General features: G+C 35.5%; 1 protein-coding gene across 2 annotated transcripts in view; it reads left to right on the top strand.

Moving 5' to 3' along the window:
• The window catches only part of LOC150085950 (peroxisomal acyl-coenzyme A oxidase 3-like), a 357,646-nt gene that overhangs the window by 314,511 nt on the left and 20,739 nt on the right, over window positions 1-22,396 (top strand). For both annotated transcript variants that reach the window (XM_090373609.1, XM_090373610.1), the window contains 2 exons: window positions 9,192-9,324; window positions 20,734-20,888. In XM_090373609.1, the coding sequence (XP_090229735.1) occupies window positions 9,192-9,324; window positions 20,734-20,888 (288 nt within the window). The remainder of the gene's footprint in view (window positions 1-9,191; window positions 9,325-20,733; window positions 20,889-22,396) is intronic.

The following is a 22,396-nucleotide window of genomic DNA, read 5'->3' as shown; positions in this document are numbered from 1 at the left end:
GACTTTTTTTGACCATTTTTATGATTCAAAGTGTTATTGGGCATATCAGTGCTCATTATGTTTCAGAACCTCACAGCTATCCCAAAATCTTGCAAACCAGTAAAAAACATATGAATAAGATAGAGCATTGTTATTGTTGCCACACACTTGTTTTACCAATTTGTAGGTTTCAGTTGCACTTTCTCCCAACGTAAAACAAAATTTAATGTTTGCTTTTATTCCTTGACTTAACACAATGATGGTGCCTCGAATAATACCCCCTTCAATGTGGCACATGTATGTGGTGAGGGGACCTCCCAGTGCTGGACTACAAGATTAGCGTCATTGGGATCCGGCAGCCATACCTTTGTTCCAGGATTGCATCACTGGAATGTGGCATGTGCCGCAACCTGTGGATACTTGGAAGGGGGGGGGAGTCCTGGTGAGGGGCCAAAATGGTGTATTAGGCCCAGCCCCAATACACCACTTTGGCCCCTGCTTCAACAAGACAGGACAGGAGCTCCTGGACCAACCCAACTGGGATCAATTGGTTGGTGGTTCGTACTGCTAGGATCAACTGCATTCTAATAAGTTTCCTTCCCTTTGGTCCTGGAACAGGGCCAAGATGTATTAGAAATGTGGGTATGATGCTCTAACTTGCCATCTGATTCCCATATGCAGCAGTACTTGCTATTTTGTGAGGTGGTACTTAGTATGTTGGAAATTTTTATATATTTTTTATATATATAAATTTGATATATAAATTTAATATATAATTTTATATATATAAATTTAATATATTTTTTTATTTATAAATCATTTACATGGGAAGCATTATATCTAAAAGCATGTTTATAAAATCATTTGTTTGATTTGATTGCTTGATCTACATTTGTTCAGTAAGTTAAACAAGGATGGAAGATATACTCCAAGCACATAGCTGCTGCTTCATTTCAGACATGGGCGAAACCAACGGTGCGATCAAACAAATCCGCATATTGAAGTATTAAAAAACATTTATTTATAATTTTTATTTTCAATTATGTTTCGAAAAATTAAAGCTTTCATAATTAATATTGATTTATTGCAAATCATCTTGTGCACCCAACTTTGGAGACTACTGATCTAGAGAATATATGAACATATACAGTCAGTTCTGCTTTAACACGGTACATGTGTTCCTAAAAATCTGCACGTTATGGTATTTTGCACATTAAATTTTCAGCTAAAATTTGTCTAACTGTTTCTTTTTCCATATTGTGTTCTGAAGCACTCATCTAATACTTATAAAAAATGATCACTTCTAATCAATGTCCTTACCTGGTTCACATTTTCATTATTTTCATGTATATTGGACAGCCTGGACATTCATAGTCTTCCACATTCTCTCTTCCTTCTGAAAATCTTTTCACCCATTCAAATGTGTGACCTCTCAACATAGTATCTTTCCCATAAACTTGATGTAACAGCTCATAGCTTTCAGTTGGTGTTTCCTTTAGTTTTATTAAAAATTTTAGGTTTATTTGTTGTTTGATTCTTTTGTCTGTCGTTTTCTGGCAAATTTCAAAAACACAGGTTATTGAAAACAAGGGGCAGCTCGTTGGTAGGCACTGTGGAACTGCAGCACCCCAGCTTTTTAAATCTAATATGCAGTCAACGGAGTTATATAAAATTTTGTGAAGAACAATGCAACGCAGTGAATATTTTTATTAACAGGACCCACATATAATATCTCATCCTCTGTTTCCAATAATCAAAAAAAATAAATAAATAAAAATAAATAATTGCTTTATTTAATACAAGTATTAAACAGAACCCGGGCCATCCAGGCCCAACCATAGCCTAAGGCCTTTGGTTCATGGGAAAACAACTACAGGAACTCCCTGACTTACATAAGGGTTGCGTTCTGCAGAACACTATGTCAGTTGAGGAATTTCCCCGTGCATGTGCAGCACTCGCGACTGTGCTTGCTGAATTGATTGAATCAAAAAAGAAATGTTTGACAAACATGTAAATAGAATTATTTATTGTATTTATGCAATTTTTTATCTCATGCGCAGGAAAAATTACAAAAACGTGCAATTTCAAAATTATAAAATTACAAAAAAAAGAGGAGATAGGCATAACATCAGTACGTTATACCTCTCGAGCATCGTTAAGCTGATAAGTACCCCACTGTGGAGATTTAGAAGCCACTCAACCTTACGAAAGAACATGTTAATGGATTACTGGATGGTGGCTTTTTTATTTTCTTCATAGATTTCTTTGTAGCAAGCAAGCATATCATTCTTCCCTCTGTTAACTTTTAAAAATCGTACGCTGTCAGGATCCATCTTCTCAAACCTCGCCATTGCCGATGCAGTTTCACAAAATGCCATTGCCGTCTCTTTGGTGATGAAGCGTCTCGGCTCCTCATTTAGTTTATCTTGAGCTTCATCAGCATTTTCTTCTTTCACTATTGCTGCCTTCAAGTCAAGTTTTAACTAAGTTCTTCGTTACATAATTCCTCCTCTTCTTCCTCTATTAACTCCTCCACGTCTTTGGCATCAACCTCCAACTGAAATAACTCTACAACTTGTTGTAGAGTTATTTTACAATCTTATCTGTAACCGTTTCATATGATTAGTCTTTTTCAAATCCTTCAAAGCCTTTTACGTGCCGTGGGCATATTTTCTTCCATGCACCATTTAAACAACTTTTAGTAATTTCCACCCAGGCCTTATTAATGTTTAAGATGGCATGGTAAATATTGTAAGATTTCCAAAAGTCTCTTAACATAATTTTTCTCACCGTCTACTGCAGACAATGTCTGAGCAAATGTTGTGCGTAAACAGTATGTTTTTAAATTCGAAATAACACACTGATACATAGGTTAAATGAGTGAAGTTGTGTTTTGCAGTAGAAATGTGACTCTCACGCTCGGATTGAAATCATTTTCATTACACTGAAACAATAAAAAATGTCAGATGATAGTAACATATTAGAAAAGAATTACAGCAAAATAAACTTACTTATTAAATGCAGTTTATCTTTTTTTACACTTATTTTAATGAAACAAAACTGTTATTAATACTATGAAAAAAGGAAAAACATTATCATGAAAGACTTTCATTTTCAAATTTATAAACCATAATAAGTGCAACTGTCAGATGATATGATGTAAACAAGTGCATTATCTAATATAAACAAAATCTTGAAAGGAACGTCATTGTCTTTACAATATTTTTCAACCTCAAGAATGAAGCAGCATTTAAACCAATCCTCAAAGAGAGATATTGTTATCCATGCTCTCTGTTTCGATCAGAAATGCATGGGTAGGATGGCTTTATTGATGCCCTTAAATGCACAAAGATTTCCAGAATGGTCCACAAGCAGTGATTTTAATCTGTAATATCCTGCTGCATTAGCCCCATGCAAAAGCGTGGCCCTATCTTTTGATGCCTTGAAACCTGGCATTGTATTTTCCTCTTTGGCAATGTATGTTCGTTCCGGTATTTTTCTCCAATACAGAGCAGTCTCATCAACGTTAAAAATTTGCTGCATCGAATAGCTGCCTTCATCAATAATTTTTTCCAACACATCACAAAATTTCTGTGCAGCTGCAGAATCGGCACTGGCAACTTCACCGCATACTTTAACGTTGTGGAAACCATTGCTATGCTTAAACCTATTAAACCACTCGTTGCTTGCCACACACTTGGGTTGGGGTTAGCCGTACTTATCCTTAATATCTTTATAAATACTTGTTGCTTTTGCTTGAATGGTCATTAGACTCAGGTGCACTCTCTTCTGAATCTGATTTTCGATCCATATTATTAACAGCTGTTCCACCTTCGATAATAGCACCTGAATGCTGCTTTGTGACCACTGTTGAACTTAAGTGCATTGATCCTTTGACATGTTCCTTTTTATGTGCACTGCCCTTTAAAATAGTATTCACTGTTGAAGCAGCGATACTTAATTCCCTTACAATAGATGACAATCTTTTTCTTACTTCATAGTTCTTAATCATTTTCATCTTCATACAAAATGTGGAACTGTGCGCTAGACAGTTCCACATTTTGCTCTCAGTGGTTGAGTCAATGCGTAGTTGGCAGGTTGCCAATATTCATTTTGTAGAGGTGACAAAACAAGTCAAAGGAACTGCAGAGAGAGCAGGACTGATTTGAACAGTGCACCAAACGTGAATGAAAAAGTTATTAATTTGTTTTCAACAAATAAAACCCGAAGAATGATTTTATTTTTAAATAAAATTTCAAGATTATCCAAGTCTGTTAATGATAAGTATCCAGTTAATGTTTTGTAGTATTTTTAATTTTACTTATTATTATTACAAAGGGTACTAGGAAAGTTTTGCAATATGATGCAACAATGAATCACAGGAAGCTGCTTGTTGCTGCATGTTGAAACATGTTCATACGTGCATAGTAGCCGCCGCACCAAGTCGATGGGCTCAGTTATTCATTAGTAGTGAGAGTGTAAAGTGCTTGCGATGGCATCGTGGTCACGAAATGAGATAAGGACAGTTTTGCGGTATAATTTCGTGCGTGGTTTAACCATAGACCAGTGCTTAGAAGAAATGACTCTTGCACTAGATGATGATTGTCCACATCGTACAACGATATTCAGGTGGTATAGAGAATTCCAAAGGGGAAATTTCACTCTGGAGGGTTCTGAGAGGCCGGGAAGGCCACGAACGTCAGTTATGGAGGAAAACGTTACTGCTGTGAGGAAAATGCTTGACGAAAACAGGCGAGTGACCTACCAACAGATAGAGGATACTTTGGGCCTAAATGCACCAGCAATTCGTTCGAGTCTGCAAGATCATTTGCACGTGAAGAAACTTTGTTCTCTCTGGGTGCCGCATAAACTGACTGAAGAGCAGATGACACGACGTGTGACTTGGTGCCGGGAGATGTTAAAAAAGTTTGATAAGGGACAATCTCGGTATGTGAACAACATCGTGACAGGTGACGAGACTTGGCTGTACTATTACGATCTGCCGACCAAGGCTCAAAACAAAGTTTGGGTCTTTGATGATAACGACACACCCGTAATTGTCAGAAAATCCCGATCTGTAAAGAAGAAAATGATAGCTGTATTTTTCAAATGGAGTGGAATTGTGGAACGTGTCGTTTTGGACACGCAGAAGACAGTCACAGCTAAGTGGTATACTGAACAATGCCTGCTAAAGTCATTGGATCTATGAAGAACCTGCGGCCAAAGTCAAGAATGGACACCTGGTACCTCCATCACGAAAATGCTCCAGCTCACCGCGCCAAAGCCTGCACCGAATATTCGACCACGACAGGACTGAAACTTCTCGAGCACCCTCCCTACAGTCCAGACCTTGCTCCCTGCGACTTTGCACTGTTCCCGCATGTGAAAATGAAGCTAAAAGGGAGGCGGTTTTCCAGTGATGAGGACCTTCTACGGGCTTGGGACAATGAGTGTGCTTTACTCCCTAGTGAAACTTGGCAGAACTGGTTTAAAGATTGGTTTCGGAGGATGGAGAGGTGTATTGAATGTAGAGGAAATTACTTTGAAAAAATTAAATAAACAAAGCTGTATTGCAAAACTTTCCTAGTACCCTTTGTACTATATGTCTTATAACCAAGGCAATTTAATGTAACTTTAAGAAGCAGAACCCCTACACATCAGTCACAAGCTGCCACTGATGAAAACCTGTCTCAGTGCAAAGAAAATGAATGTGTTGGACCGTGATTTGGTAGACAACTAGCAAAAGGTTCGAGGTCAACTGCTGTGCCTTTGTTTCACAGGTGGTACTTGGTGTGTAGTGTTGCTGCACATGTAGTCTCATAATTTAATAGCCTCACCTCGTAGTAATGTTCTTGCTCTTGTATGCCTGAAGCTTTTGCTATAAATTTACTTGAATGATAAGCATTATTTTGAAATGGTGAAATACAGTGAAATGTCGATATAACGAATTCGTGTGGACAACAATATTTGTTATAATGAAATTTCATTACACTGAAACAATAAAAAATGTCAGATGATAGTAACATATTAGAAAAGAATTACAGCAAAATAAACTTACTTATTAAATGCAGTTTATCTTTTTTTACACTTATTTTAATGAAACAAAACTGTTATTAATACTATGGAAAAAGGAAAAACATTATCATGAAAGACTTTCATTTTCAAATTTATAACCCATAATAAGTGCAACTGTCAGATGATATGATGTAAACAAACAATTTCAGTAATGCTGCAGCTGCCTCATCAATCAGTAGGGGCATCATGAGCTGATACCATTTGTTAAAATTGAAAGTTGAAGTAGTGGATGTCATATTATTCAAGGATTTCTTTTTACAAATTTTATTATAATGATTACAAGGGTCTCCACCCCCTGCTCACTTTGCTCGCCACCCCCTGGTGATGTAGAATCTAACGAGAAAACGTTCGAGTCTACTTAAGTCCTTTTCACTCTTTTAACCCATCAATGCTTCTCTGTCGTCATAAATGTAGGTTTGGCTGAATTGTGGAATGTCTCTAATGGACATGAAACTCATTGTTCCATTCACCATGGCACCTCCTCGTATTTGCATTGTATGAGGGCTGCCGCCACCTTGAAGGTCCGTGTTTTTGGCATTAAAAGACACGAAGGCATAAAGTTGGTTGTAGACTTGAATATTTTCTCAGAAGTGTCTTCCTTTTTCTATGTTGACAAACAACAGTCTTTAAAGTTTCTGGATATTATTATTATTATATTAGAATTTCCAATAATTGATTACATAAACCTGTATTTGTGTTTGTAAATTACGTGTTCTCTGGTCGATTTGCCTATTTTGCTGGATGAGACCGACTTAGCTATGGAATGAAACCAACTATGCCTGAGACCGACAAACTCAGCTATGGAATAAAAAAAAGCCCATTAAAGTTCCTTGCATCATTGACGGGATTCAAACCTGGGCCTTTTCCACCCAGTGTGGCGGCCGATCGGGCTAGCCAGGTGGGTAAAGTGCCTGCCTGGCAACCCAAAGGTCGCGGGTTCGAATCCCGACTCGGGCTTGGATCAAAGTACTGCAAAAACCTTGGAAGGTGCATTATGGCCACAGAAGCTGATGCGCCAACAACTACAAAAAAAAAAAAAAAAACCCAGTGTGGGGAGGATAGTGATGATACTACTGTGCTACTTGTGCAGACTATGGAGTCTGGGTAGGTATCTACCATCGGCAAACATACTTTTCCTCCATGACAACATGGATGTGTGGCTCTTGAGAGTTCGCCGTGAAAAGATAATCCACTGCAATGTTGACATTCATCTACCATATCGTCTAAATCACAATATGATACTTCAGTAGTTTCTTCATTATCAGGATCTTACAAAGATCTTGCATTACGTCTGAGCCATTTAATAGTTCACTGAGTTTTGGCATATTTTTCATCCATATTAGCTACCCACGTCTGTAGTCTTCATTTTCCACTTTCTCCGTCGTCCTTGAACTTATTCTATGATTAGTTCATAACTTTTGGAATGTTTCTCTCTATATTTCTGTGAAGATTGATGGCGGCGTCGTTTTCTCTTGGAATCAGTGATTGCCAATATAGGTTGTGCTGTTGTGTTAATTACTACATTATTACATATAATTAGCAAATCAAACGTCACGGATTCCAGACACACCTGTCGAAATGCACTGATTGATATCTAATCAGGAAATGACTTATGTAATACATGAGCAATATTGTTGCATCCAAAAGAGCAGCACTAAAATATTTACAAACTATACAAATATTTAGAAATATACAAACTATATTATAATTATTATCATCATTAGCCATATGGTGCAAGGAAGCCTGAGGCTTTTGTTGCACCAGCCAAAAAAAAAAAATTTCGAGTTACCCTGAGAGAGAGTTATTTTTTTTTTTTTAGGAGCATTAGCAACTAAGGCCATATTGCTCTGCGAGAGAGAGAGAGAGAGAGAGAGAGAGAGAGAGAAAGAGAGAGAGAGAGAGAGTAAAAGAGGAAATCACCAAGAGAATCATTCCTTGTTGATCACTGACATCTGCTAAGTTTTCAGGAAAGAAATCCAGATGGGAATGAAGGAAATGCATTTTCAATGACATTTGGCACCCCATGTCCTTGTAACATTTCAGCAAGTTTGCCACCAGTTGCTCATAGTTCTCTTCTTTTCTCTTTCCGAGGAATTTGTGTACTGCAGCCTTGAAAGATCTCCATGCAGCCAGTTCAACATCATTCAGGTTTCTTTGAAATTCATCTTTTAGGAGCTTTCTTATTTGAGGACCTATGAAAATTCCTTCAGCTTTGCACAAGATAAATTATTTTTAGCCATATATTGCAAGGAAGCCTGAGGCTTATACTGCACCAGCCAAAAAAAAAAAAATTCCCAAGTTACCCTGAGAGAGAGAGAGAGAGAGAGAGAGAGAGAGAGAGAGAGAGAGAGAGAGAGAGTGAGTAGAAGGGAATCACCAAGGAAGAGAAGAATGATGATATCCAGCTCAGAACCCTGGATATGCGAAGCCCATACTCACCAGATGTGAATCCCTGGGGGTTAGTTGGGTCCCTTCATCAGATAACATTACAATGGAATATCATATGATGCCGGGCGTGGTCATGTATTAGACACACGTTCACCAACTTCGCACACATTCATGTGTGCAAAGTTGGTGAACGTTATAGAGGCAGTTATGGCTTGAATAAGCGACGTAATTGCCCTCCCTTCTTCTCCCATTGGCTCGAATAAATTTCACCAGGAGGAAATCTTTTTTAATGTATACAGAGATTTTTTCGTAGCATGTTGAATTTTTTTTTGTGTGCTAAACAGATATTTTCATTAAAATGATATTTATTAAAATGAAATATTTTTACCTAGATACATAAATTTGGAGAGGAGGATGGGAAGTAATTTTGTTATGTTGAATATTTTGTTATTCTATTGCTCATTATATCAACATTTTATTGATTAACTCTCTCTCTCTCTCTCTTCCAAATTAATTCACCTACAATGCAGACCCTCACTAATGTCTGGAAATTTTTTAATTCATCAGTTGTTCAATACATAATTCCATTTTGGGTATTTATTTTTGATATTTTCATTGTTAAAACAAAATATTGGTTTCTTGGATATTTTTTTTTCATAAGAAAAGATGCATATACATTTTTACATACTACATCTTTTTTTTATTGCTCTTCACTAAAACTTTGTTTCTTATGCTATTCAATGTTTTAGCACACATTACTTCAGAGGTTTTTAAGATTTACTGAGCAAGAAGAAGATCGTAAGTTGTCAACAGTTTTACAACAATTAAATATGCTTTATGGCTTATGGAGTCTTGAGAAGCATCTCCCAACCTTATATCAAGGTAGGAATGTATCATATTATAACATGCATTAAATAATATTTCTTATGTTTTTTTGTTCTTAATGAAAACATGTTGTGGAAATATAAAAAAAAAATTTATACATGCAACTGAAAATCCATTGCTATTTTAAAAATATATTCGAAGGATATACTTCATTGTTTAACTCAACACAATGACATTTGGGGAAGTAGAAAGAAATGTGTAGAAAAATGAAATAATTAAATAAATACTGATAGGATGGAGTAGTGAATACTTCTCTCCCCCTTTCTGTAAAATGTGGCTGACCTGGGGTGCCAAGCGTTACAGTGATCAAGAGATTCTCTGGGTGTTTTATAGTGCATTTTCTCAAGGCTGCAGTTCTTCAGTTTTAAAAGTTATTCTTATGTTCACATTCATTGATAGTAAATTTAGTCTTATGAATTACATTTAGTTTTCTGGTGCTATGGTCCAGTCCCTTAGATAATGCCACTGAACATATTACTAATCAGATTTTACAAGCTATTAGCATTAGTAAAGGCACATGATGCAAGAAAGCAAGCTTATATAGCATCAGCCGAAAAAAAAAAAAAACTCTTATCATTTCACCCATCCACTCGCTCCAAATGTCTGTCTAGTTCTACCTTGAATCTATTTAAGCTATCAACTTCTACGATGACAGATGGAAGTTTGTTCCAGCAATCAACCACCAGCTGGCTAAAGGCAAACTTCCACACATCTTTCCTACAACTGTCTTTCCTCAATTTGAATTTGTCCTCTCAGGGCTATTATTCTGAGCAAGAGGAAGAATCCCATCAGCATTGAGCCAAACCATTCAAGGTTTTATACACCTCAATCAGATCACCTTGCAGGTGCCTAGTCCCCAGACACTTATGATCATCTACAGTCAAACCACTGATATCAAGTGGACCAACTTAATTCATCCCCTTTCTTTTAGAGTTTATGTTGAGATAAACTCCTCGTATTATTTTAAAATGAGTTTATATAAGTAAAGAAGGCTTTGCTATTTTTCTTTGCCTCCTTTGCTCAAGATTTTTTATAATCTGTCTTCACTTACCTAACCTCCTTTGTGACTTGATTACAGACTAGGTTGTATCTACCATAGGCTTCTGTGTTGCCTGACAATTTAAAAGCCTAGTAGCTTCCAAAATTACTTCCTTGAATGCTTCCTATTTAGAATTTGCTATTGGTAACATCATCATCAGTTGGTCCCATTGTATAGAACCTAAAAAATCTCTGAGACCACTGTAGTCACCTTTACCAAATCAAAAAACCCTTCCCTTTACCCAAACTCCTATCACTGAACTATCCTAGACTTCCTGGATCCATGTATGGATTGCATATTTCCACATAATTACAAGATGGTTTTACCGACTAGTTATTTATGTAGAATTTTGGTAAAATTTGTTCATAAGCAACTTGCATAGTTCCCAGAAAGATAGTAAAAAGTTGCTAAAAGCAATAAGTATAGGCTTTGGAAGACTTGTTCTACATTATATGTGATGATTAAAAATAAAAGCGAATATCTGCAATGATTTTATAAGGAGACAACATATGGTCATGGTTAATCTGGACATTGAGAAAGCCTTTTATACTCTTTGGTGATATGGTGTTCTTCAAGATCGTCATTCTTTTGGGTTGAGAGGCCAGTTATCCTAATTTATACCTTCTACACCACATCTGAACAGTTTATCCAAACAGTGTTATCTGAACAGTGTATCCAGATCATTTGACCGAGAGGAGGGTGTACCACAGTCTGTCATCCTCAGTATGTTATACCATATTATTTACCGTAAGAATTACAACCATAACATGGAATATTCCAAACATAGTTGAATTATATGTTTTTTGATGACCTCATTTTCTCTTGTCATTCACAAACTCTGAATGCTATTGAAAGGCAACTTCAACTTTCCATAGTCAAAATAGAATCATTGGTGCTATCCAATGGCTATTCCCCCTAGAAGAAAAGAAATCTACTGCAATCCACTTCTGTAAAACCACAACCCACATTCAGATCCAGAAACTGTTTAAAAAACAGTGATTCCTCTTACCAACAAGTTTCATTTATTGGACCTATATTTACATAATAAACATAAATTTGGTACTCATAGATTACCTTAAGATGGTTTGTCTAAAAAAAATTAAACACCTTAAATGCCATCTGTACTATTTCCTGGTGTGTTGATAAATGTTCTCCGTCTTCTCTACAAAACCTTAATTTGGTCCCACTTGGGTTAATGATTGCCAATCTGTGACTACAAGAAAAAGTTCTTTATTGCATGTGTTCTCTCACAGTTATTGTGAATGCTCTCAGGATAGCTGTGAGAACATCTCACATTTCAGGAGAAAACCCCTACTATTTAGCTATGTGACATATTTGATCCTCAATATGTCACATGCTATACCACAATAAATTTACCAAAAAACCACCCTGTAAGACATCAATTGAGAGAGCTCATGCACAGTTTGGGAATTGATTTCCAGATATCCTCCAGGATTTTGCTACTCCTCAACTTCCTGAACTCTATTCTCAATTCTTTGTGATGATTTCTTTCAGCAGTGTGGAAAATGCTCCCTAGCAAACAATAACAACAACTTTTAGCAGCTACATGAAACACACACATTGGAAATACATGGAGAAACTGTGTATCTATACTAATGGCTCTAAAACAGGTGAAGCGGTGGATACTGTAACAGTTTCTTTCATCTTCTCAGTAGCTGTGTCTCTTCCTACAGAATCTATAAAGTAAGCCCTAGATAATTAGCCAGCAATAAATTAGCCTTACATACATAAGAAATTACCATTTCAACCAAGCTGTGATATATACAGACTCCCTAAGTACAGTTACTGCCTTTCAGTCTGTCTGTTTTTCTCCATCTCATTCCATTCTGAAAAACATACCCAAACTCGATTATGTCACTATCAAGCATGCATCCTAGATGGTCACCTTCTTCTGGATCTCAGATCATGTTGGCATCTCAGGGAATAAACATACAGATTGCACTGCTAAACATTCTGACACTGGACTTTCCTGTCACCCAAAAGTGTCCTACACTGATTACAAATCCATTATTAAAACAGCATGTAGGAATCGCTGGTCTCAACAGTGGCAAACTCAAATCAGTAATAAACTTCTACAGATAAAAAAAGAACAGCTGTGGACATCTAATTTCAGGTGAGAAGTAAATTTTCCTTGACTCCATATCAGTCATTCCCAGCTAACAATCAAACACATCACCACTGAATGTCCTCAACAATCAAATATCCAGAAAACTAGCTTTATCTCTCTATCTTTTAGGAACTGCTAACATATTCTGGATCATGATGAATCTTGATGAGCTGTTTGACTACTTGAAATGCTTAAATTTTTATAATCATCATAATATAGAAGATCTGATCACAAGTAAATCACGAAGAAGCACCAGGAGGCCTTTGTGCCAAAAAACCTCTAAAACAACAAGAAAACAAGTACTGTGGCCATAATGACAGTTTTGAGTAATGTCATTTAACTTGAAGCTAGGGTGCAATCATCAGATTTACTCCTAGTGCCATGAAACTATTTTTCAGCAGTTTTACCAACATAGCTGTAGTTCAATTTCTTTTTTTTTATTTTATTTATTTTTTTTTTTTTATGGTCACCTAAGCAAAATTTTGTTAAAATCTATGGTTTTTGGACCTCTTAATGAATTTAATAGAGTACAGGTTGACCATCACTAATCCGGCCACTGGTAATCCGGTTCCACTGCTAATTTGGACATAATTTCTGCGAATGTAATTTCAAATTTCCCAGGTCGGCGCACCGACCTGCCGCTACTGTTTTAGTGACGTTGGTTGCAGCATTAGCTGTTGGCGTGAACTCGTAAACACTGGCAAGCCATTCCCACTTGCTTTTCTGCATTTATTATTATAACCTGCTCACATTTAGCCCCAGCCATGGTTCCAATGTATAAAGGAAGTGCCTCTCGTCGTGCAAACACCGTATATAACAGATAAAGTTGAACTTCTGAAAAACTCGACAGCAGTGTGTCTGTGAGAAGTTTAACTCTGCTTAATTGTAAATTCCAGCAATTTCTCTCAGTTCCTCTTATCTTAGTAAGAAAATTATTATTATTATTAATACAATACAATTTATTTTTATCAGTAGAATTTGTTTACAATGAATGAACTTGTTAAGAAAAGTAACTTTCTTGACAACAAGTTGTAATTCTTCATTTACAACAGTTTTTGCATGAAAATTTGTTATCTAACAGAAAAGATAATGAAATCACAACACATAGTACATTCCGCACTGCAAACTGAGATAGCAATTTATCTGCATAGCAATTCTAATCTACTGTATCATTGAGTATCAGAAATTTTCTTATTAAGAATTTTAATTTGGAGTTAGAATAACTTCTGAGCCTGAAATCTACACTAGCAACAAGTTGTTTATTATATTCATTGTATGCCTATCTCCAAATCTATTTAGTACCCTAGGTTGAGGCAAAACAATTGCTTTAGGGTTCCTTAAATTATGTGAGACATTTCTTTGCAGATTCGACTCTTCAAAAATAGTGTTAAGATTTTTCAAGATTAAATTTAACTTCAGTTTTTGAACTGGATAAAGTATTTTATATTTTAATGAAAATTGTCATCTCTTATTTAGGTCATTCCAAAAGTTTGTCCCCATTGATAGTCTCAAAATCCTGTAATTAAGTTGTTTATTATCCTTATTTCAGTTATATTTGCTCGTGCCCATACATTTACTAAATAATTGAGTTGAGAGTCCACTAATGCATAATATAAGGTAACTTTTGTTCTGAGATTTAACTTATTCTTAATGTAGTAAAAAAAGTACACATAAAATCTCATTTTTTTTGTACAAATTTGTTATATGCATTGCCCAACTTAGACTGTAGTCAATCCATAACCCAAGGTAACAATGATTTGAAACGTCTTCCACAGTTAGACATTTGCAATTCTAGAAATTCTGATCATGTAAGCATTTATGTTTATGTAATTTAATAGAGGACTGCATGTCCAAGGTTTGATGAGGAGGTCTAATTACCAAAAATTTTGTTTTTTCAAAGCTGAGTGCTAATTTATTATCATGCAACCAAGTTTGTAAATGTATTACATCCTGCTGTAAATCTTGAGCCATTTTTGTTCAGGTTCTTTCCCATTGTATATAAGATTATATCATCTGCATAAATTTTTATAAAGGAGTTTTTTACTTCGAATATGTCATTTATATAGATGTTGAACATGATTGGCCCTGCATGAGTGCCCTGAGGTACTCCTCTCTTTATATTATATTTTCCCTTTGTATTTTATACTTCAACTGTTATTTTTCTTTTGGTTAAATAACATGCTAAGAGTTGATTGATTCTTCCCTTTATACCATATTTCAGTAATTTATTTTGCAATATTGGGATATCAGTTAAGTTATATGCTTTGGTCAAATCTATAAATAAAACCATTATGAAGTTATTGTTGTTTAAATGTAAGTTAAAAGAGTCTACTAAATTCTCTAATAATGTCTGTGTGCTCTTGCCCTTCCGATATTAGAATAGAGAGTTGTTTAACAGTCCATATTGATGTAAGTATTTGCTTATATGGGAAAAAATATAATTTTCTATTATATTATTTATAACTGACTGTATTGTTATTGGTCTATAATTGCAAAAGTCATCTGGTGATCCCTTTTTATATATAGGTATTACCTTAAATGAAAGTAAATTTGTAGGATAGCTTCCCGACTCTAACATCCATCCTATAAGCTCCACCAAGAGAACAGAGAACTGTTCTTTATTTCTCTTTACTTCGGTTACTGTAATACAGTCCAATCCGTAAGATTTCATGTTCTTTAACTGTTCTATAATCTTAAGAATCTCAGTATATTGTGGAGTTAAGACTACACAAGAGTTCACTATCTGAGGAAGACTATCTTGTTGAGTAAAGGAATTTTGGCAATAATGAATATAATATCTTTTGAGATCTAATACAGCTTTGGCAAACCTATTTGCAGCCTCATATTGTTTGTTTGTACCAGAAATCTGTTCTAATAGTGTTTTAATTTGATTTCCCCTTGATAATTTCTTCCTTGTACTTAACAAATTATTCATAATGTTCCATTTATCCTTATTTATTAATAATAATAATTTTCTTTTAGCCATTCCTTTTTAGATTTTTTTTCTTTTTTCTTACAACACAATATGACAAATAATACAGTGCGCTAACGAACTTGTTTTCACAAAATCTCTAACAATACTGACAAACTTATTGCGATGTTTGAGAGTTTATTTTATTGTAATTAGTTTTATTGCAGGCTCACCACGTGTGCAATAAACTAATCACAAACGACCTTCATATGTATGTCGTAATAGAGTCACATGTATGTGGCCAACATGGCTTCAGAAGAAGTAAAGTAACTAACATATGTGGCCACATATATACAACAAAAAAAAAAAAAAAAAAGACTTTTTTTTTTATATTTTAAGCGAAAAAACAAAACACTGACATTGCAATATTTATGTGTATGTGGCCAACATGGCTTCAGAAGAAGTAAAGTAACTAACATATGTGGCCACATATATACAACATAAAAATAAAAAAAGACTTTTTTTTTTATATTTTAAGCGAAAAAACAAAACACTGACATTGCAATATTTATTTTAGAATTACTAATCAAATTATTTCCTAAATATTTTTAGCCACTGGGGAATTTTTTTTTTAAACTAGCTTGGCAGTCAATGTTTTAAAGGTAGAAGGAGGTGGTGGTTAGCTGTTGGGTAAAATGTATGTGCTAAAATAACCACTGGTGATCTGGGAAACTTACTAATCCGGCACCCCACAGGTCCCAACACTGCCGGATTAGTGATGGTCGACCTGTATATGATATTCACTAACTCCCACAGAGAAAGATAACATTAATTTTCCACCTTCAAAATATATGCAAAGATTCTTCCTTAAATTTGAGTTACAACTCAATCATCATCATCTTTAGCAACTGTGAATCTTGATAGTCTTTTGCTGCCTTCATAATACTTTTTCAATCTGCCTTCTGTCTGTCTCCAGTTCGTAGTTTCAAGTATTTCAGCATCATTCCTAACATTGACTTCACTTCCTTCGTCTTCTCCTAAGTATTCTCTCACCCAGTTTCATCATGAAAATTCTATTTGATATTCTGGTTCCTGGAATGTGGTTACATGGCCAGTGCACTTGAGTCTCTTTTGATTTGATATAGTTTATTGTTGTGGATTTCTCTTTTTTTAATGTGGGTTTCTGATTCCAGAGACACCTTGGTGAGGCGCTTGTCTTAAGATCTTTGTGAGTGTCTTATTTCAAAGGTTTTTCAGCTTCTTTTCCTCCTTATTCTCCAAGTCACTGATTGGTAGATTATGATAGGTCTTATGATAGTTGTGTATAATTTAATTTTTGCATTTATAGGTATTAATTTTATGTTTTGTGAAGATGGGATTACAATCACTGAAGAAAAGGAGAAAACATCTGCAGTGTGGATTTTTACACTCTGTGAATAACAAATAGGTTCCAAACTTTACACATGTGAAGTGCTTTCATTCAGGTGTTTAGAGATAATCTGCACAATATGTCATCCAACTGTTATTATCATTTTAGAAGAGTTAATGTGTATTAAAATTTGTTGCTCTGTAGTAATATAATTTAAATTCTATTGCTATTATTTTGAGCTATTATCAGGCTCAGAATTATGGTAAATAATGGAAATATTCCTATTCCTGAATCATCTCATTACTATGCTATTATTATTTTTTTCTTCATTGATTCAATAGTTTGTTATTTGGTTAAACGTTGTTTCCAGTTCCCTCTTATTTTTTCTAAAAGAGGAATCAAAATCAGCTGCATAAGCAAGACATCTGTGCAGTGCACTTAATAAATAATTTCCATTTGCAAAATCTTCATAAAATCTGATTATCTTTTAAAGTGAAATAAAGCCATTGACATCATATAAAAAAATTATGGAAATCGTATTGTGTCAAAACTGGATCAGATCACACAAGTTGTGAAATAAAGTGCGAAACAGAAAATGGGCAGTGTGCCTTGAATTCCCTCATTATTTTCTGTATATTTCTCCTGTGGATACAATTATATGTTTTCTGGAAGTCAAAAAATAGCATATATGTCTCTGTTATGTTCCTACAATTTTTCCGATATCTGTCTTACTGTAAAAATTTGGTTTAGTGAATCGTCCCTTTCTTTTTTTTTTATGAAACCCCAAACACGAGAGGTATTGTAGTACTTAGTACTATGCTTGGGTTGGAGGTTGAGAAGACGAAAGAAGATATTTGTTGAAATTAGACTTGAGCTTCTGTAGACAGTAATTTTCAGGAAATATGTAAAGGAAGGTTGTTCTAGAAAACGGTAGTTGAAAGAATAAACAAGGAAGATGAAAAGTTGGTTCTGTGAGTTTGAAGTTTGGACAGTAAATGGATGTTGGCTGGTGGCGGCATGTGTTTGGACTGTTTTGAAGAGAGAGAGAGAGAGAGAGAGAGAGAGAGAGAGAGAGAGAGAGAGAGAGAGAGAGAGAGAGAGAGAGAGAGAGAGAGAGAATTATAGAAGCCAATTCAGAAGAATTGGCCCATGGAAGTATCTGTAGAAAAGGCACGCAGCAGAAACAGTATGTCTATGAGACAGCGAATGGAGAGATTCTGTTAGAGATGAGCCATTATTTAACCTAACTGCCCTCTTCAAGCCTGAGAGTGGTTTTGGGGGTGCTGCACCAGATGTGGGAACAATATTCCATGGTAGGGCAGATTTGCAATTTGTACAGAGTGAACAGCTGTTTGGAATAAAAGTAATGCTGAGAGCGAAAAAGAAAACCAAGGTTTGTAGAAGCAGAGGAAGCAATATTTGTAATGTGCTTGTGCCAAGAGAGATTAAAGAAGTCAGGGTAATCCCCAAAAGAGATATATCATCTTGCCTAGAAATCGGAGTGTCACCAAAGATAAGCATAGGAGCTGAAGAATCCTTTTTGTGAGATATAAGACAGGACTGAGTTTTAGAAGGATTGAAATCAACTAAGTTATCTTTGCCCCACTAGAGAATACCTGGAGATCAGCATTTAAGGAATTGGTAGTGGATAGGAATTTTTCTGTATATGTCTTTTTTCTGTATGTTCACGTTTTGAGTTTATCGGATTTATATATGGTCGGATTGAAAAAAAATTAATACTATTATCTTCTTCTAGTTCTAAAGTATATTTTAGTTTGTTGTGGATGGAAAATACAGGAAAATTCCTACATTTTCATTCCCACCACCACTACAACACAAAAAAATCAGTATTATTCAACCAAATCTACAATGCAATTAAATACAATCATTCACAGGAAGATTTGACTACAGAACTACTATACTTAACAAAAACCTTTATAGCTAGAATAGTTAATTCAAGAAACCATATTAGGTGTAAAAGAAAAAATTAAAATAATCCTCGCATTGATAACATTAGTACCGATCATACACAAAATACAATAGTCACACTTCCCTATCATAGCCAACTTGCACCTCAGCTGTGGAATATTTTTAGAGGTACAAACATTACACTGATTTTTTCATCATATAATAAACTAAGTACTTTTTTCAGCAAATACAGAGAAACATATAAATGCAATATTCAAGACTTTATAAAATGCCAATCTGGATGTAATGCATGCTACTCGTGTAGCATGCATTACATCCAGAAAATCACCACAAAATATGGAACTTCCAGAACAGCACGAGAGCATACTATCATTATAATAGTTTCAAATCAGATCAACCAGGAACTGAACTCAGTCAGCATGTACACTCTTTTAATCATGATCCATTAATAGATAACACAATTACACTAATTAAACTTTAATCGAATAATTAAACTTAAATTGAATTATAAGATATTCCAGTACGAAGCCCTAGCTATAGAATGGTTCTGCCAAAATAGATCATACGAAATTTTAAACACTAAATTACCCACGAATCTATCACCAATATGGCAGCTTACACGAATCAAGTTTACACATGTTTAACGTGATGTATCCTGGGTACCACGATACTATAAATCAACACTTACAACTCATGTCATTCACCAACTGATGATGATGACATCGAAAGCTTCTTGTCCAGCTCTTAGTTTTTCACCACACGAATCTTCTTCATATAATTTTATAAATGACAACCAGGAAAAAGGTGGTGCACTCCTTCTTCCTAGAAACATGTTTTTAAATTGAAAACTTTTACTCTCTTTACTTTCCTTTATGTAAATTTAATCCTAATCAATACGGATCTAGAAGTGAATAAAATAATAAGCTCTGCTAAGAATCTTAATAGATAATCAACAGTACGTCAAGCTTTCAGCTGTAAAATTAATCATCATTCTTTTGATTCTGTATTTTGTGTGTTAAGTTTTTCAGAACTTAATTTCAATGGAGATTTTTATGAGTTCCTCTAGAATCATTCATTCTATCTATTTTCAAACAAGACTATCGCATATAAATAGCTATGTGCAATCATAAGTCAAACTTATCAGGACAGTAAAGAGCATGGTATTACATTTGAGACTATTCTATATAAATAGCTAGGTGCAATTATAAAGGTCACACTTCTCAGGACAGGATAAAAATATGGTGTTATATTTAAATGCATTTAGCTACTTGTTTCACTGGATTACTCTATGTGAGTTGGCAGAGGCTTTAATTGTGTACAGAGCTAAGGGCAAATGAAATTTGTGAATGAGGCATCGATATTACATTGTGAAGCAAGGCACCACAATTTGCATAGTCTTGCATGTAAAATATGCAGCACTGTTCCTTAAGAAGTATATTTACTATTTATCTGTAACATATGCCATTACCCAGATGCATGGCAAAACTGCCATACTACATGGTCTGCCACCAGAGGAGGGGGTGATGGCTGCTTTGTTTTGTTTGTTATTTGGAGCATTAGCAACTAAGGCCATATTGCTTCGGGGATATGCGGTGGTCATTCCCTGACCTTTCTGCATCCTCCGTATTTGATGGTCACAGGCTCGAACCCCGGTCTAATCAAGAAGCATGTGCTACGCACTGCTGCTCCTGCCCACCTGGCTACAGAGGCGTCGATGGCTGCTTTGGTATGGTTCTTAAAGATCATATAGGGGCTGTTCGGTCATCTGGGAGGAGGGGTTCAAATTTATAGTTGTCCACAACCCAGATCCCTTTAGTTTATTGTTACTTTTTTCCCTGCCTTCAAAACAAGTATTTGACAGTTGTTTGTCAGATACTTGTTTTGAAAATACTTCATATCATTTAACATTACAGATTTTTTTGTTTTAAATAAAGTTTTGGTATTGTGCAAGTGAGTGTTCAAACTGTGAACTGAACTTATTGGTTGTTTCCTATATGTAGTGATAATTTTTTCCCCCCTTTGTACTACAGGAGGTTATTGTCAAGGATCAGCAGCTGCAGAAGTTATCAGAGCAGAAATATTAAAGATGTGCAGTGAGCTGAAAAATGAAGCTGTAGCTTTGGTTGATGTTATATCTCCACCAGATTTTATTCTTAATTCAGCATTAGGAAAGTCTGATGGCCAGGTAAAGTCTTTGTTACTAATATTCTAAATAAAGTATAGAAACAGAAGAAAAAGAGTCAATTTAAAAAAAAAAATTGTAATAAATAATACAGCACTATTGCATTTTGGTATCCTCTGTAAAACAACTTTACCATATGTATAGTATTGCCTTGGTATGGTTCTTAAGTTTGTTGTAGTTTCCCTCATTTACTAAAAATACTAGGCTAAAAATCTCTGAAGCAAAATTTTTAATTTATCTTCTTCACCCAGCAGTGGTCACACAAGCCTATCAGGTGACTTACGAGAAAGTGTGTTTTTTTTTTTTTGGTTGAAAATTAATCTGAATTCGCTCTACCTACCGTCCTAAATATAGTTAGCAGGTGGTTGATTGCTGGAAAAAAACTTCCATCTGATGTTGAGAAAGTGGAAACTTGTATAAATTCAAGAAAGAACTAGACAGACTACTTGATAGGATGAATAAGTGAAATGGGAAGTCCTCCCTCCTTTTGCCTGATGCTGTATAAGCTTGCTTTCATGAAACATTGTCCATTACTAATTTACTAATACTAAGGCTCTCTTATTTCCATTTAATTTTCTGCAGCCCTTGGATCAGCAGTCTTGGTAAATAATACCATCCTACCATAATGTTGTTATTATTTGGTTTTGGTTTTTAGGAGCATTAGCAATTAAGACCATATTGTTTCAGGGATATGCGGTGGCCATTTCCTGACCTTTCCATATCCTCCGTATTTGATGGTCACGGGCTCAAATCCTGTTCTGATCAAGGAGCTACGCACTGCTGCTCCTGCCCACCTGGCTATGGAGGCACCCTTACCATAATGAGCATATTCCATTTGGTGTCCCCTTTAGTCCTATTACTAATGGTTTTAAGCAAATTGTGACACCATTAATATTGATGTCACAATTTCTAATGAAAATAATATGGGTGGCCAGTGCAGTGTTGAGTCAGTCAGGATCTGGGGGAGGGGTGGAGTTAAGACACACATAAAATCTAAGGCAGCGCATCCATTTGACTTGGGTAACCAGTGCAATGTTGAGTCAATTTGCTGTGACACAGCACTGGGAAAACAAAAATAACAGGAGTGTGTTATAAGCCTACTGACTACAATAAGTATAACGAATAACTATGCAGGAAAATAAAGTGGGCCAGTAAATCAGAATGTCTTATAATGGAAGATTTTTAACTTTCCAGATATTGACTGAAACTTGAGTTGGTCACTCTCACAGTAGCAGAATATACCTGCTACTTGTGTGTGTGTGTGTGTGTGAGAGAGAGAGAGAGAGTTTATTGTATGCCTGTTTTCCCCAGCAGCTTGTTAGTGAGGCAACAGAAATCAGTACTCTTGATCCGATTTCCAGTAGGGACTCTGCATGCATTTAGAATCTCCAGATAAAGTCACTAGGTGGCAGTGATTATAATATACTGATGCTGGATTTACTTAATGATATAATGCAAGTAAACAGATGGGGTACTGCTTTCTTAAAGGTGACTACAATGGTCTTAGCCAG

This window comes from Mastigoproctus giganteus, chromosome 5, assembly GCF_048544385.1.
Source record: "Mastigoproctus giganteus isolate SK-2022 chromosome 5, ASM4854438v1, whole genome shotgun sequence".
Taxonomy (NCBI): domain Eukaryota; kingdom Metazoa; phylum Arthropoda; class Arachnida; order Uropygi; family Thelyphonidae; genus Mastigoproctus; species Mastigoproctus giganteus.
Note: the sequence above shows the minus strand (reverse complement) of the source record. Positions and strands in the feature narration are given on the sequence as shown.